This window comes from Pantherophis guttatus, chromosome 1 (assembly GCF_059756535.1).
Source record: "Pantherophis guttatus breed Tessera chromosome 1, ASM5975653v1, whole genome shotgun sequence".
NCBI lineage: Eukaryota > Metazoa > Chordata > Lepidosauria > Squamata > Colubridae > Pantherophis > Pantherophis guttatus.
In genome coordinates, this window is record NC_142063.1 from 55,433,772 (window position 1) to 55,450,178 (window position 16,407).

General features: G+C 38.9%; 1 protein-coding gene across 2 annotated transcripts in view; it reads left to right on the top strand.

The window, feature by feature from the left end:
- The window catches only part of LTBP2 (latent transforming growth factor beta binding protein 2), a 105,763-nt gene that overhangs the window by 50,214 nt on the left and 39,142 nt on the right, over positions 1–16,407 (top strand). The window contains exons 9-10 of one of the 2 annotated variants that reach the window (XM_060687404.2): positions 6,385–6,459; positions 15,263–15,385. In XM_060687404.2, the coding sequence (XP_060543387.2) occupies positions 6,385–6,459; positions 15,263–15,385 (198 nt within the window). The remainder of the gene's footprint in view (positions 1–6,384; positions 6,460–15,262; positions 15,386–16,407) is intronic. The other variant, XM_087874310.1, reaches the window with a different exon arrangement.

Below are 16,407 nucleotides of genomic sequence, written 5' to 3' on the forward strand. Positions count from 1 at the left end.
TCAGTTGTGTAATTGTTTGAATGAAACAACTGAACGTATTCCAAACACTAGAGATTTTTTTGAAGTATTCTCTTGATATTATGTAACAAGAAATTTATACAGTATGCTGTAATAGAATTATGGGTCTACTCTAAAAGAATCCATCCCAACTTCTATTTCTCCAAATGTTCACACAACCATCTTTCACGAAGTTACTAGGTATTCAAACAGTTTTAAATCAATTGTGAATTTAAAACAGTATTTTTTTTTAAACATTTAATGCACTTTAATTCATGAGCATGGCACTATTTTGGTAAAATGTTCAACTGAATGATTGAAAGCCATTCAAATGAGGCTTCCTTCCAGGAAAAGAGAAAAAAGCATTAGCCTCATATGCTTTGTATACAGGAAGCTAATTTGTTAAAAAGGGGTTTGCTGTAGCGAAAGTGGTAGAACTAGTGGGGCAAGGGGTGACAAACAATCTCCCAAGCAACCATATTGGACCCCATCTGATGAATTGATCTCAAGCATCTAGCTATTTCAACATGCAGCTTTGTAAATCTCTGTGGTGTTTATAGGTAATCATTATTCATATTAATAAATCTGTTCAGGCTTCTGTTACCCCTCAGGCCATATTCTTTCACATGCATTTAGTGATATAAGGTACTTGGAGTAGTGTAACAGACATATAGTATAGCCTAATATCCAGGAGTGAAATCCAGCAGGTTCTGACAGGTTCTGGAGAACCGGTAGCGGAAATTTTGAACAGTTTGGAGAACCGGTAGTGGAAATCTTGAGTAGTTCACAGAACCGGCAAATACCACTTCTGGCTGGCCCCAGAGTGGGGTGGGACCTTCCCCTGGAGTGGGGTGGGAATGGAGATTTTGCAGTATCCTTCCCCTGAAGTGGGGTGGGAATGAAGATTTTGCAGTATCCTTCCCATGGAGTGGGGTGGGAATGGAGATTTTGCAGTATCCTTCCCTGCCACGCCCACCAAGCCACACCCACCAAGCCACGCCCACAGAACCGGTAGTAAAAAAAATTAGATTTCACCACTGCTAATATCTTAGCATCAAAGAGTGTGGCTAGTAACAAATGTGTTTGCAAACCAGTCCTTCTAATTGAGAACTTGACACCCTGAAAGATATAGAGGAGTGGCTGACATTCAAGCAACATCTTAGATTCTTTGAAAATTAGCAGAAATAAAATCTTCATATTCAGTTCAGAGTTTGGATAAGAGGTAGAGTTAAAGTATTTCCAGATAATCTGCAGATGGATGCCCTAGGAAAATTTAACTGCAGAAACTTCACCAAAATAAGGTTTCCTACTCTTTCCTTCATTCTATGACCACCACTGCCCCCTAACAATTGTATCCAGATGCTCCTGAACAACATGGGAGGAATCTTTGAGACCTGCTGCAAGTCCAATGAATGTCCCCAAATTCTCTATTTTTAATGAAGAGCTCTCCAGGGAGCTTTGGATCTGTCATATACAGTACTGTACTGGTTATGTTGTTAACAAGAATTTGCTAAGCTTCTGGGGATGGCATCAGGAATGGAAAGATTTTTTTTCTGCGATGTTTCTTTAAACGGCTTTGCTTTGGATCTAAGTATCTGTGGTACAAATATCTTATTTAGTGCTGTTTACAAAGTAGAGAGATCCATTGTTTTATTTCAATGAATGAGAAACTCAAGAGGATCAACAACTTTGCAAATAATACCTCTGGGGTTGACATAATATTCTATTATTTAATGTTTAAAACATTTAAAAATGAAGATGTTTTTATGGTTGTTTGCTTTTAAGTGGATTCGCATAAAAATTCCAAACAGGAGCGTGGTTTAGACTCAGAATCTCCAGAGAGAGAGAGAGAGAGGGAGGGAGGGAGGAGAAAGGAGAGAGAAAGAAAGAGGAGAGAGAGACAGACAGACAGAGAGGAGAGGAGAGGAGGAGGGAGGGGGAGAGGGAGAGAGGAGAGAAAGAGATGGAGAGAGAGAGAGAGAGAGAGAGGGAGAGAAGCATCAAATTGTTACTGGAGATGCAGGGTCATTAGTTATCTGAAATAATTCACATGACAGTTTGGGGGGAAGTAAAAAAAGAATGACTCAGAACAATCTAAGGAGAGGATTGTTGTAATCACTGTAAATGTCAGTAGATGAAAGAGGGATCCATTAAAAGGGAAAAAACAAATTCATTAACTTCAGATTCTAGGTAGGTGATGAGTGCAGTTGTCTAAAAAATGTTTACGGAAGCTTGAAACCCAGTATGATACACTTTGACTTTCCAGTGAATAATATTCTTCCTACATATTTAGAAAATATTTTTAATTTTTTGTTAATATTTTAACATTTTGATTATCCATTGTGATAAAACATGTCTCCTGTTTATGGTTCAGAAAAATCATAACTTGATTCTAGCGGCATATATGCATTTGATCTCCCAACAGTATGACAGATCTTTTATCTGAGAAAAACTGTCAAACACGCTGTTTGCTTGCAGAATAACAAGACACTGAATTGATATGAAGGAAACAGAATGTTGTCCAGAAAGTTAGGAGACATCATGGTCTTTGGCCACCTGCAGATCATTGGAACTTAAAACAAAGCATAAAGTATTGCATTCTGACAGTAGATCAAGACAAGGAAGATTACATCATTTTAGCCAAATCTTCAGGCAATTCTAATATTCCGCTTTCTTCCAAGGAGGGATCTTTCAGCTGCCTGTTAGTCTAAACCACATTTACTCTTTCTGGAGAAAATTATAAGCAGATACATACAGAATAAAAGATGCTAATTCTTTTGGCTGCGTCTGAGTCCGGTCACTGGCTATGTCTGTCAGAGCATCTGACTTATTTTCTTCTAGTGACTTCTCTTTCCTAGTTCACATCCAATATGAGAACCACTCAGCCACCAACAGATGATTGATTATGTGCCATTAAGTAGAATTTCAAAAATATTGTGTGTGTGTTTGTGTGTGCGCGCGCGTACACACACACACACTTATATAATCTCTATATTTCAGCCATAAAGTGGAGAGGGAGGGGTGGGGGGAGGAGAGAAGAGGAGAGAGAGACGGAGAGAGAGATGGCAGAAGTGTAGGCTTTGGGTAGAATTTTAACAACCAGGGATTCACTCTGACAAGGTTTTAGTGGCTTTACTCTGTCTGAACCAGCTTTGAGTAGTTGATGATATGTTTATGGAAGGAAATAGTTCCACAGTAATGGTAAAATTGCTCTAGATTAGAAGCACACAACAGTGCGTTCAAGGGCAATGAATACCTTAAAATATAAAATTAGTGACACTTTTAATTGATCCATTTGCTCAGTTTCTTTTTTTAAGCCTGTATAAAGTTCTACAGTACTAATATTTTTGCTTCATGCATTTTGGTTGTTGAGCTACTATATATACCACTAGGGCTTATTTCTGGGGGGCCTTTCCCCCCATTTACGGGAGGCCCATTTCTTCCGCTTGCTCACAGTGGGGCAGGAGACCATGTGGCGTGCCAGTGCCACCACTGCAAGGTGCGGGATGGAACTGCCCCATGCACCCTGCACTGGCTTACCTCAGGGCCCCCACAGCCAGGCCATCCATGCCACAATGCCTGCCTTGCCTCACAGCAGTGGCTCCAGCAGCCTCATCCAGCAGGACCCAATGTGGCCACTGACCCACTTCTTCTGCTTGCTCACAGCCGCAATGGAGCAAGAGGCAGAGCAATGTGCCAGTGCTGTGGCTATGAGGTGAGGTGGTGGGGTGGAGCTTCCCCACGTGCCCTGCACTGGCTTATTTCAGGGCCTCCACAGCCAGGCCATCCATGCCCCAATTCCTGCCTTGCCTCACGGCTATGGCACCAGCACACCGCTCAGCTTCCTGCTCTGTTGTGGTTGTGAGCAAACAGAAGAAGTGGGCGAGCAGCCATGCAGTTTCCTGCTGCACATGGCTGCTGGTGCTGCTGCTGCGAGGCAGGTGTCAGGGTGTGGATTGTCTGGCTGTGGGGTCCATGAGGTAAACCGGTGCGGGGAGCATGGGGCAGCTCCATCCCCTGCCTCACCTTGTGGCTATGGCACCACGAGCAACCAGACGGAATGGGTGGGTAGCCAGCTCCGCAGGCTCGTAAGTAGGGCTTATTCTGGGGAGTAGAGCTTATATTAGGTGCACACATAAAAACATGCTAGGACTTATTTTGGGGATAGGTCTTATTTTGGGGAAAACAGTGTATATAGCTGCTCCAAATTATGTTTGAAGTTCATCCTGACAAAATAAAAGTTGGGCACTTTGGTGAGGTAATGTTGAAGGAGAAATGTAGTGGCAAATATTTACTTTGTAAATCATTATAGTCATATCTCATTTTCTGGTGGTTGTTCAAGGTAAATATGTAGTAGAATGTGCCCAACAATCATATCAGCCCTGTTAGGTGGACCAGACCAGAAAAGTTAAAACTCTTTTTATTGAGATTGGCTATAGTAGCAGACTGTTGCAAGTCTGAGTATCTCCCTCTGCATAACTCAGTGAAAGTCATTTTCCTTACTTTCTCAAACATAGTCTGTTTCTAATACATGTCTGTTCCTATGTTTGGTTGTAATAACAGGATGATGACAATGCTTATGATAAATGGTATTGCAAATATCATGCAATAGTGCCAACTGATGATATAGAATATTTACAATAATAATAGATGAAGTAGGTGGGAGAAAGAGAGAAATAATGATTTTTCCAGGGACATTGTCCCAAAGATGCTTTTTTCTTATTTCCAAGAGGCAACTGGACATTCTTGTTTTTCTTTGAAGACATTTCACTTGTCATCCAAGAAGCTTCTTCAGCTCTGACTGGATGGTGGGGAATGGAAGAATTTATATTCCTCGCAGACAGCTGGTCATTTGCATTCTTTTAGTGAGTTGTTAAGGCCACCAGGGCCGGATTTTCCTATAGGCTAACTAGGCTTCAGCCTAGGGCCTCAAGATCAAGAGGGGGCCTCAAGATCAAGAGGGGCCTACATTCAAATTGTTAGCAAAATTAAAATGACACTTTCACTATAGGTGAAAGGGCCTCATAAGTGGAATAGCCTAGGGCCTCTTTTCATCTAAATCCGGCCCTGAAGGCCACCTGGAGGTTTTATCTGTGTCATCCTTCCATTCCCCACCATCCAGTCAGTGCTGAAGAAGCTTCTTGGATGAGAAGTGAACTGTCTTCAAAGAAAAACAAGAAAGTTCAGTTGCCTCTTGAAAAAAAAAGCACAACCATGGGACAACCATGGGACAACCATGACCTGGATGACTGAGAATCTCCATAGATGTCCAGGGACATTATATTATAAAGAGTTGATAATGTGATATCCATGTAATGGAATTGCTGCCTAAGTTATAATATCTCAAGAGCCAACAAATAAAACCAGTGTATTTATCCTGAAAAAAATCCACCAAACCCACCAAGAACACAAATATAGTGTGTTCTGAATAACTTGCATTCAATGAACCTTCATTATACCATTTTTCTGGGGCGCTTAGTACTGCTTTCCATTATAGAAGTTTCTTTTTTAAAAAAAATAAATGAACAATCCCCAGAATGTCTGGATTGGCAGATTGTGGAGGAAACAATTTTTTTCCAGATCATTCCACTTTGCAGATTGGATGTTCCTTGATTACCTAATTACTTGTGAATGATAAAGTGGATTATACATAAATTCTTTGAAATAGAAAGATTTATTTATTTATTTATTTATTTATTTATTTATTTATTTATTTATTTATTTATTGGTTCAATTTATATGCCGCCCTTCTCCGGAGACTCAGGGCGGCTTACAATGCGTTAAGCAATAGCCTTCATACTTTTGTATATACCTGCTTAGTAGGGCTTTTGGCTCCCCCAAGCAGTGTTCTTTTTTATACAAAGGCAGCTTATTGCCCCCACAATCTGGGTCCTCATTTTACCTACCTCGGAAGGATGGAAGGCTGAGTCAACCTTGAGCCTGGTGAGATTTGAACTTGCAGTAATTGCAGGCAGCTGGCAGCTAAGTGCTACTTAACAGCACTTTAGTCCACTGCACCACCAAGCCTCCACCAAGGATACATGTTTATGCATGCCTAGGAGAAAACTAACATGGTATAGTGGTAAACATTGTTAAAATTAGATTGGTAAAACCAACTTGACTGCAGAACTGTCTGGATTATTTTTGATCAATCATTCTTTTTTTTAATGCCAATATACTTCACAGGATTGTAACTGGAGAGAGTGTATAAAATGAGAGGAAGTTTTCATATATATGCTCTGAGTTCTCACAGGAAAGGTGAGATGGAAAAACAATATTAAACTCCAGTACAGCACAACATAACACAATGCAATTAGAAAAGGAAGAAGTGAAAGGGGGAATCTGAATTGTTCATCCATGATGCAATTTCCCTTTCTCTTCATTTAGCTTATCCAACAATAGAAAATGAACATATTGAATGCCCACAAGGATACAAGAAACTGAATCAGAGTCACTGTCAAGGTAGGCAGCCATTTCTTTCTAATCTCCTTTCATTTAGGTAAAAATATCCTCAATGGTGACCAATTACACTGACTTAACCATAAAGTTTTTTTTTTCCTGGCTGTGTTTTGGAAGTGTATGTCCACTGCCTTCTTCCCGATCTTCTCCTTCTTCCCTAGTGTATAGCCTTGGAGTTCCTCCCATATAAATACTAACCTATCCTGATGCCACTTAACTTTTCCTCCTTGGCAAGACTGATCAAGTGGTGTGACCTGCTCAGGTAACAATGAAGAACTTGTGCCAGGATTACTGTTACTGTACTTGTATATCTCCTCCACTGTAGTTACTAGAATGGAAATATCTACTGTAGTTGAATAAATGCAAATCAATTACAATTGGTATTTGACAACTTTGAACCTTCCTGCTTTGAAGTCAATAGTTGCTGCCTTCAGGCATGAAATCTGGTCTTGATTATTGGTTAAAACCAATGCTGCCTTCCAAGAGATATAAATTCTTCCAACATTTTAACTGTGAAATATATATAATGATAAACATTTCTGCAGTTTGATAAGTTGTAATTAATAATGTAGCAACCAGGTGTATCCTAAGTATAACATTTCTGGTAAATATTTTAAATAAGAGCTGTTTTCTATAATCTAAGGCAAACATGGGTACAACATTTTTTTTGTCTTGCAAATGTGTATCTATGTGTAAAAGTAAAAGGAGCTAAGAAGATTGGAAACTGAATCTGAGTGTTTAAACAGATTTCAAAGTTGGCTAGCCTCTGGGGCAAGATTATTCCATAAAATAGGAACCACTGTGAAGAAACACACCTCCAAGTGTCTATGGATCTAAATTCAATAGCCCAAGTAATGAAAGAATACCAGCCAAGTTTGTTGCACCTGGACAAGGCAGTCCTGCAAGTACAGTACCTAGAAGCCAAGCTATATAGGACTTTAAATGTCAAAAACAACACTTTGAATTATACCTGGAAATCTATTGGACACTCACAATACATATATCAAATGGCTGAAGTGGCTCTCACCTGCCAGCATGTAGACAGGTGCATTTTGCACCAAGTACCTTTTCCGAATAATCCCCCATAGAATGTATTGCAATAGTTTATCTAAGTAATGGTGAGAGTCTGAGGTACCATTACCATTATGGTAAAATGGTTAGATCCATTTTAACACCACTATTTGCTAATCTTTTTCCATAAGTAAATAAATTCAGTGCAGTATCCATTGTATTTTAATTCAAATGCAGGCTTTACCAAGATAACAGGCTGGGGATGAGGGTTCCACATGAATTTTATTGGAAGTACACTGGATTTGACAACACTGCACTTGTTAGCATGAAATAAATTTTATCTAACTGAACAAAAATCCATTAGGAATATGTCTGAACAGATGCATTACTGAAAAATGATTGCAAGCTTGGAAGTTTTTTTTTTTTTAAGGTGCTTACGCTGGGAAAATTTACATTAAAGCAAGCCTGTGTCAGAAAGGTGCATGTTTTAAATAATGAAAGCAGACTAATTTACTTTTTAAAAAGGAAATTAAATTTGTAGTTAATTAAATTAAAATGAAGAAGCAGACATCTTCATATGTTAGAAGATGGTATGAATGGAAATAATTACAAACTTTCTATGGGCAAAAGAACCTGCACGGACAGATTATTATTTGATAAATACAAATAGTAAAATGGATGGGATTTTATATCTTCTTAGTGAGTGAATTTTTTACAACATGAGTGAGGCAAACATCAAAATACTAAAATGCTAATGTAGAGGAAACCATACTTTGCTGTACTTACATTTAATATGTAGGATGTTGTGGCCTAATCTATGCACAGATGGCCATTTTAACATTCAGAGATGCTTATCAACAGATTTGTTCAAACATCTTTTTGCTTTACTACTGTAAGTATATAAAGCAAGTACTTTGAAAACATAATCTTGAAATATGCCAGTCACAGTGCGGCCTGGTGCATGTTAATTCAGTAACTATATTTACACTGGCTAAACAATGGAGTTGTACAGGTTTCAAAAATGGTTTGGAATAAATACTTTGGACCTCACTGAAGTGAGAACATAGCATCTGGCTTCTTTCAGGCTTTCTGTGAGCCTGAAAAAAGAAACATCTGCTTTATGGAATTAGCTCATTAAAATTAATGTGACTCTTAAAGTAAAGGCAACCTTTTCCCCAGACTCATTATTTATTTATTATTTATTTATTAATTTTATTTCTATACCGCCCTTCTCCCGGAGGACTCAGGGTGGTGTACAGCCTGATTAAAAGCACAAAGACAGACAGAATTTAAAATAAATTAAAATTATTAAATGATAGGCTCAATTTAAAACCCCAAATTTAAAATCCCATTTTTAAAACCCAGTTAAAATCTTTACCTTGATAGCCCAGCCTGGCGGAACAACAAGGTTTTGAGGGCACAGCGAAATACACAGAGATCAGAAATTTTACGAATTTCTGGGGGCAGCTCGTTCCAAGAAAAGGCCCTCCCCCTGGGTGTCGCCAGCTGACATAATTTGGCCGATGGCACCCTGAGGAGACCCTCTCTGTGGGAGCGGACTGGCCGGTGGGAGGCTACTGGTGGCAGAAGACGGTCTCGAAGGTATCCAGGTCCAATGCCATGGAGCGCTTTAAAGGTGGTAACCAACACCTTGAATCGCACCCGGAAGGCCACTGGGAGCCAGTGTAGTTCGCGCAGGAGGGGTGTCATGTGGGCACAATGAGTTGCGCCCATAACCACCCGCACGGCTGCATTCTGGACCAGTTGGAGTCTCCGGGTGCTTTTCAAGGGGAGCCCCATGTAGAGAGCATTGCAGTAGTCCAGTCGGGAGGTGACAAGGGCGTGAGTGACTGTGCGCAAGGCGTCGCGATCCAGAAAGGGCTGCAACTGGCGGATCAGGCGAACCTGATAAAAAGCCCCCCTGGCCACGGCCGTCATATGTTCTTCTAAAGACAGCCGTGTGTCCAGGAGGACACCCAGATTGCGAGCCCTCTCTGTGGGGGGTAAAGACTCACCCCCAATAGTCAGTGATGGCGCTAGCTGACTATATTGCGACGCCGGGAACCACAGCCACTCAGTCTTGGAGGGGTTGAGTCTGAGCCTATTTCTCCCCATCCAGACCCGCACGGCCTCCAGGCAGCGGGACATCACATCAAGGGCATCGTTGGGGTGGTCTGGGGTGGAGATGTACAGCTGAGTATCACCAGCATACAGATGGACTCTCACCCCAAAACCACGGATGATCTTACCCAGCAGGTTCACATAAATGTTGAACAGAAGGGGCGAGAGGACTGACCCCTGCAGCACTCCCCATGCAAGGCACTTCAAAGTCGACCTCTGCCCCCCTGTCAACACGAACTGCGAGCGGTTGGAGAGGAAGGAGGAGAACAACCGCAAAATGGTGCCCCCTATTCCTAACCCCCTCAACTGCTGCAGCATGATACCATGGTCAATGGTATCAAAAGCCACTGAGAGATCTAACAGGACCAGGACAGAGGAGCAACCCCTGTCCTGAGCCCTCATTAGGTCTGAAAAAAGATTTTAACTTAATTCTCAATTTGAGAAGGAAAAACTGTTTTCATTCCTAGATTTATCCATAACCAATTATTATTATTGATCCAGTTATGACTAAAAGTATACTGAGGTGGTAGCTTCTGTCACTGTTGACAAGGCAAATACCTTTTAACCTAGAAATTATTCTGAACTAAAATAAACCTGAAGCAACTGTTAGATCAGCATAAATCTATATATTTCAGTTCTAATTTTGTTCAAGAAAGAAATGCACACATTACACAACATCTTTTTAAAGCATTTGTTGTAACCATGTTGTTGAGCCAATTCAGCAAGTAGATTGGTTTATTTCAGAATAGAGAAATAATACATCTTTGGTACAGTATCAGATTATGATGGTGCCTGCTGTTAGCCTTCTCCAAATTGATGTTCTCCAAATGTATTGGGAATACAGCTCCCAGATTTCTCAGCTAGTATGTCTTTCTATATTGACTATATCAGTGACATGTATTCTTGCACTGCACTTGCTTTCAGAACAAGAACTATTACATGGGAAGGGAGCAATGACCAAAATGGAAATGCTTTACCTAGGATTGTTAGCCTAGAATCAGCACATGTCCTCCTGGGGTTAGGTAATTTTGTCACAGAACTATCTTTTAAATGTCTTACAATGCTCTGGAAGAATACTGTTGGAGGAATTTTAATGGCAGAAACAAACTTTGTTAGGGAAGTCCGCCAGGCTTACACATGTTGAAAGGTGGCTTCTGGAGAGCATTGGCCAATGATCTTCTAACACTTAACAGACAGCCATCCTTGGCTTATTACTAGACTCAGGAAAATATCCAAAGGTAGATTTGCTGTGAAATGGCCAGGATAGGTTGAGTTGGGAAGATTCCAAAATGGATTGGGAACCATATGCACATTGAATTGAGCACTGGAGTTATTAGCACCTGCTAATAGAAGAGTATAGGAGACTAAAATAGATTCAGACAGAGTGAAAGACAGAGAAGAAAACTAAGATCATCAAAGATACAAGGCTCATAGATAATATGAATTTTGTGTGGATAGGGATATGCACAGTGGTGGGATTCAGCCAGTTCGCACCACTTCGGGAGAACCGGTTGTTAACTTTCTGAGCAGTTTGGCAAACTGGTTGTTGGAACAAATCATTAGGGCACAGAACTGGTTGTTAAATTACTTGAATCCCACCACTGGATATGCACATAAGATTTCTTTAAGCACTCAGAATCTCACTCTATATCCCCAGTTCTACATGGCAACTTATAAATAATGTTGTGTCCATGAGTGGCAGGACTGGCTTGGTCAGAATCTCAATCTGAAAACCATGCTTAAACATTAAGAGCCATTGTCTATGGAGGTTATCAGTCATCCAGATTATAATTGTCCCAAAGGTGCTTTTTCAAGAGGCAGCTGAACTTTCCTGTTTTTCTTTGAAGATGTTTTGCTTCTCATCCAACAAACTTCCTCAGCTCTGACTGGAAGATGGAGAATGAGTTGCCTCTTGAAAAAGCACCCTTGGGATGATTAAGAGCCATTTGGTTGGGAGAAAGAGATACCAGAGGATCGCCCAATAGAATGGGAAAAGAAAGATTAAATTGGGATGGTTAGAATTGGCTTTTAAAGGACTTCACTATTGTCAAAATGAAGATATATCACTGAATCAAATATATCACTGCAATATTTTGCTCTGTGTCTTTTGCCAATACAAGCACATTAAGTCACAATTTTAGAACATGATATAACTGTAATTGTCACGTTTGTTTGCTTGTTTTTAAATCCTTTTATTATCTGCAAAAGTACAAATCTTTAGAACAATGTCCTTCAAAAATTAATTCTGCAGGTTTATTTTACATTGCAGCATTTTTATATAAGAAATAGCTTTTAAAATTCTCTGACTTCTTGCCCTTAAATCTATTTACCCTTAGCTAATTAATTTTGGGTTAGCCCAGACCAATGGAGTAAAAAAGATTTATTTACTTCTATTTTCTTTGCCATCCAGTAGCATCTCATTCTTTAACTGAAGGAAGATACAGATTTCCCAGGCTGACTCCAAGATAGACAGTTCTCTTCCTGTACCCATCATCTACATTGATAGTCTTTGAAATATTTTCCTCCAATAAGAAAAATAATATTGCAATACTGCGGTACATTTTATTAGTTGTGAACAGAAGCCTCCAATACCCAAAAGAATCATTGTATCAGAAGATTGGGTAAAACAAAATTAAAAATTGAATTGTATATCTTGTATGTAAGTCAAATGTTATAATGACAGGATAAAGTCTCATAGATTGGACCAAATATAAATGAAAAATCGGTTCTGAAATAACAGATATAAATATTCAGAATCCAGTATTATATAAAATTAAAATAAATATTGAAATATTTCTCAGGAGCTACAGGAACATTTACCACACCAAATTCCTTTAACATTAATGACCACACATACTTGGTTGCATTATGCAACCATTATGCATGGCAATAAAAGTTGTAAAATTGGGTGGTCACTTAATGACCACATTATTTGGCAGTGAAAGTTTGAGTCCTAATTCTTGTTGTAGGCCGAAGACTACCTGTAAAGTTGATAATGAGTCACCTTGGAAAATTCAACACTTGGTTTTGACTTCTTCTCATTTTTGCAAAATCATTATTGAAATATTCATAAATTGCTGAATGTTTTGAGAAATTTTCAATTCAGTTATGAGAAACAGATCCAAATATCTTTTAAAAGTTTATCCATGCCACAAATTTGTTCTTTTTGGGAATTTTTTAATTCTTTTGTTCCTTTTATTTCCCCCCTCCCAAAGTATCTTTTTTGTTCTACAGGGAGTAAATCATTTCTTTTCAAGTAGCTGTAGATTTGATGTGCAATTATGCCCATAAGCAGCTTGTATGTTGTTGGCAAACAGGGAATGGGTCTCATTTTCCTTCTTCTGAATTAGGAGTATCCTTTCAGTTGTTTATTCATGTTGTCCATTTTTCATTTTCTGGTGCTTCCAAAACCCTATCCTTCTGGTTTTCCAACCTCAAGTGTAGATTTGTTAATGATTTTAGCCAGCATCCGTGGCTCATCTGTTCCAGGAGCACTCCAGTTTTTAACCTTCTCTGAGTGCTTTCATATCATTTCCTCAGTTATCCAAATGTCTTCTATATCAAGTACTTTCACTGCATTTTCATCTTGCTTACCTATGTTGCGTTCTTATTGTGTTTCCTATTGTTTTCCCAAATTCTTTGTTTTCCCAAATTCTTTGTCATTCGGTTTTTCATTATTTAAGCTCAATCCTATTTTCAAGGGTTTTATATAACCAATACTGATATGCTCTGAACTGTAAATTCTGTTGGAACGGAATTTTCACTAGTCATCTCACTTGATCTTCTCTGCAATAGCCATGACTCTTGGTTTCAATTGTCCTAAAGCTTCTGCAATTCCTTTATTCTCCAGGTTGTGCTTCACATACAGATTGGTTTTGATTTCCTTATTTTTCAAGTTTTCTTGAACATCTTCATTAATATTACTGGCTGTTTTAGCCAAAGTTGTCTTGTTAATTTGATACAATTTTGTAAAATATTCTTTCATCTTCTTTCATTCAGTCTTTGATATTCCCAGTTCTTGATTAATTAAAGTTGTAGGTGCTTCATCACTGGAGGTTTTTAAGAAAAGACTGAACAACCACCTATCTGAAATGGCATAGGGTCTCCTGCTTGAGCAGGGGTTTGGTCTAAAAGACCTCCAAGGTCCCTTCCAGCTCTATTCGGATTGATTGATTGAATCCATAGTGCTTGTAATTCTTTAACATCTTCAATTTCTTCTCATTGTTTTTCATTAACACCAATAGTCTGTTCACTATCTACTGTTTGCTGCTTACTCTGCAAATTGGTATTATTATTGGTAGTTCTGAATAGAGCGGTGTGGTGGCCTAGTGGTGAAGATGCTCACTTCCTACTCAGAAGGTTGAGAGTTCAATCCTAGGTAGTGGCAGATGTTTCTCTCCTAGGGCACAAAGAAAAAAATATCTGCTGCAAACTCTGTGTGGCATCAGGAAGGGCATCCAGCCAGTAAACACTCAGCTCCATCCAGCCGCCCTGACTCTATCCTGAATTAAAGAGAGTTATTGGCAGCTCTGAATAAATTAAATTTTAAATTGCTTGCTTTTCAATTGCTTCCAATTCAGCATTGATAAAGAACTTGTGTTTTAAAATTACATAAGTTTCTGCTTACCAATTTTTAAATCTGGATGTCTTTCTTTCCAAGCTGATACATTTGCTTTTATATTCATTTTGATGGTTCATTAAGTATTTTCTCTTTGACCAAATTCTTTGCTTTTGGTTGCCTTCCGGTAGCCCTAGTTGCCTAGCATAGGAAGCTGAGTCCTGTCACATATTTCTCAGTAAATTCTCAGGAACCAGAGCATCCAATATGAAACTTGTTAATGCCAGGATCTGGCATTAAATTTTAATTATGTATTCTCACCATATTGAATGAGGTATTTTCCAAACAAATCTAGCCTAGCTCTTCAGCTAAGACCTGTCTGACATAGTTGCACCTGTTCAGCATAGCCCTTAGCATCCCTAGAGCATGCAGGCCCTCCACTGTAATGAGGTATTATTCCTTTGGAGGTGGGGGATATTATCATCTCCATTATCATTAAAATTTGTTTGCCAATTTCCAATTACTTTAGTTATACAAACAGTCAATTTATTCAACCAAGTATTCAAAATAGCACTCTCTAGAATCCCATCCATCTTGTGTCTTGCATCTTCTTAGTTGAATAAGTTGTATTGTCCAATGAAAACATCTGAATGAACATATTGTTCATTCTTTCTTGTTATCACAGAAAGACTAGCTATTTGGAAGTTTGGCAAATGCTGAAGATCTAAAGGGTTTTTTCTTCCCTTTTTGTTGAAAATATTTTTGATGCCATTAGTCATTGGTCATTTGAGGACATTGGTCAGGTTATATAACTTTATATTAATTCGTAAAGTATTTTGCAGTTATTTAGATTTTATTTAGATATGAAGGAAAAAACATTATGATGATGAGATCTGTGCAACCATGGAAAGTATACATATGGAGATTATAGGTTCTCAATTTCTAGACATTTTAAGAAAAGGTTTAAAAAAATTTCATGGATGCTTCCCCCCCTTTCACATTGTAGGGGACTGGACAAGGGGATGCTTATGGTCCTTACAAGCTTATAATTCTTTAATTCCATGATTTTACGATTACTGAAGCCTGGTTAACTTCATTTGTTCTTATTACTTGTAGATATTAATGAATGTACAATTCAAGGCATATGTAAAAATGCAGAATGCATGAACACCCGAGGCAGCTTCATCTGTATTTGTAAGCCTGGTACTATGCTGGACCCATCACGCAGTCACTGTATTTGTAAGTCTTTAATGGTTTTTCTGTAGATAACTGTTTCAATGTTAAATCACAATATATTTAAATTGAATAATAGCAAACGGGATTAATCCGAAATGATTATATGATGTAGTAATTATTTTCACTGAATGAGATTGCAAATGCCTTTCCTTGTTCTTTAAGCAGAAATGCCAATATTAATAGAGACTTTCCACTAGACTATTGTGAGCAAGGGGCTATATCATTCTGAAAATGATTCTGTTTTCCTTCTTCCTTTGTAATTTATCAGTATCTGATCTCTCTCTCTCTCTGTCTCTGTCTCTGTCTGTCTCTCTGTCTCTCTGTCTCTGTCTCTCTCTCTCTCACACACACATCTATCTATCCAACTAGGTAGTTATCTAATGTGTAGATCTGTCCATCTCACAAGAAGTGATTCTGGGTGGCATACAGCAATAAAACAACAATTAAAACACAATAATTATTAAAAATAATTACCAAAATCAAAATATGTTTAAAAAGTAAGATTTACAAACTATGGGCATGGGGGAGAGTGAATATATCAATATTGTAAATCTAACTTTGGGGATGAGGGAGAATTTTGCAATTTTGTCATGGCAGAAAAGGCCTGCTCCTGGAACCCACCAGATATAAGTCCCTGGTGTTTGGTACTTGCAGCATGTCCTTTATGCCAGACTGATGTAATGAAGGAGAGGCGATTTATAAATTTATAACATAGTTATAAAACTCTTTACAGATGTCTCTTTTTGTAGGTCTTTGTACCAGAGGTGGGTTTCAGCAGGTTCTGACCAGTTCTGGAGAACCGGTAGCGGAAATTTTGAGTAGTTCAGAGAATTGGTAAATACCACCTCTGACTGGCCCCGCACCCATCTATTCTCTGCCTCTTGAGTCCAGCTGAGGAAATGGGGATTTTACAGTAACCTTCCCCTGGAGTGGGGTGGGAATGGAGATTTTACAGTATCCTTCCCCTACCAAGCCCACCAAGCCACGCCACGCCCACCAAGCCACGCCCACAGAACCGATAGTAA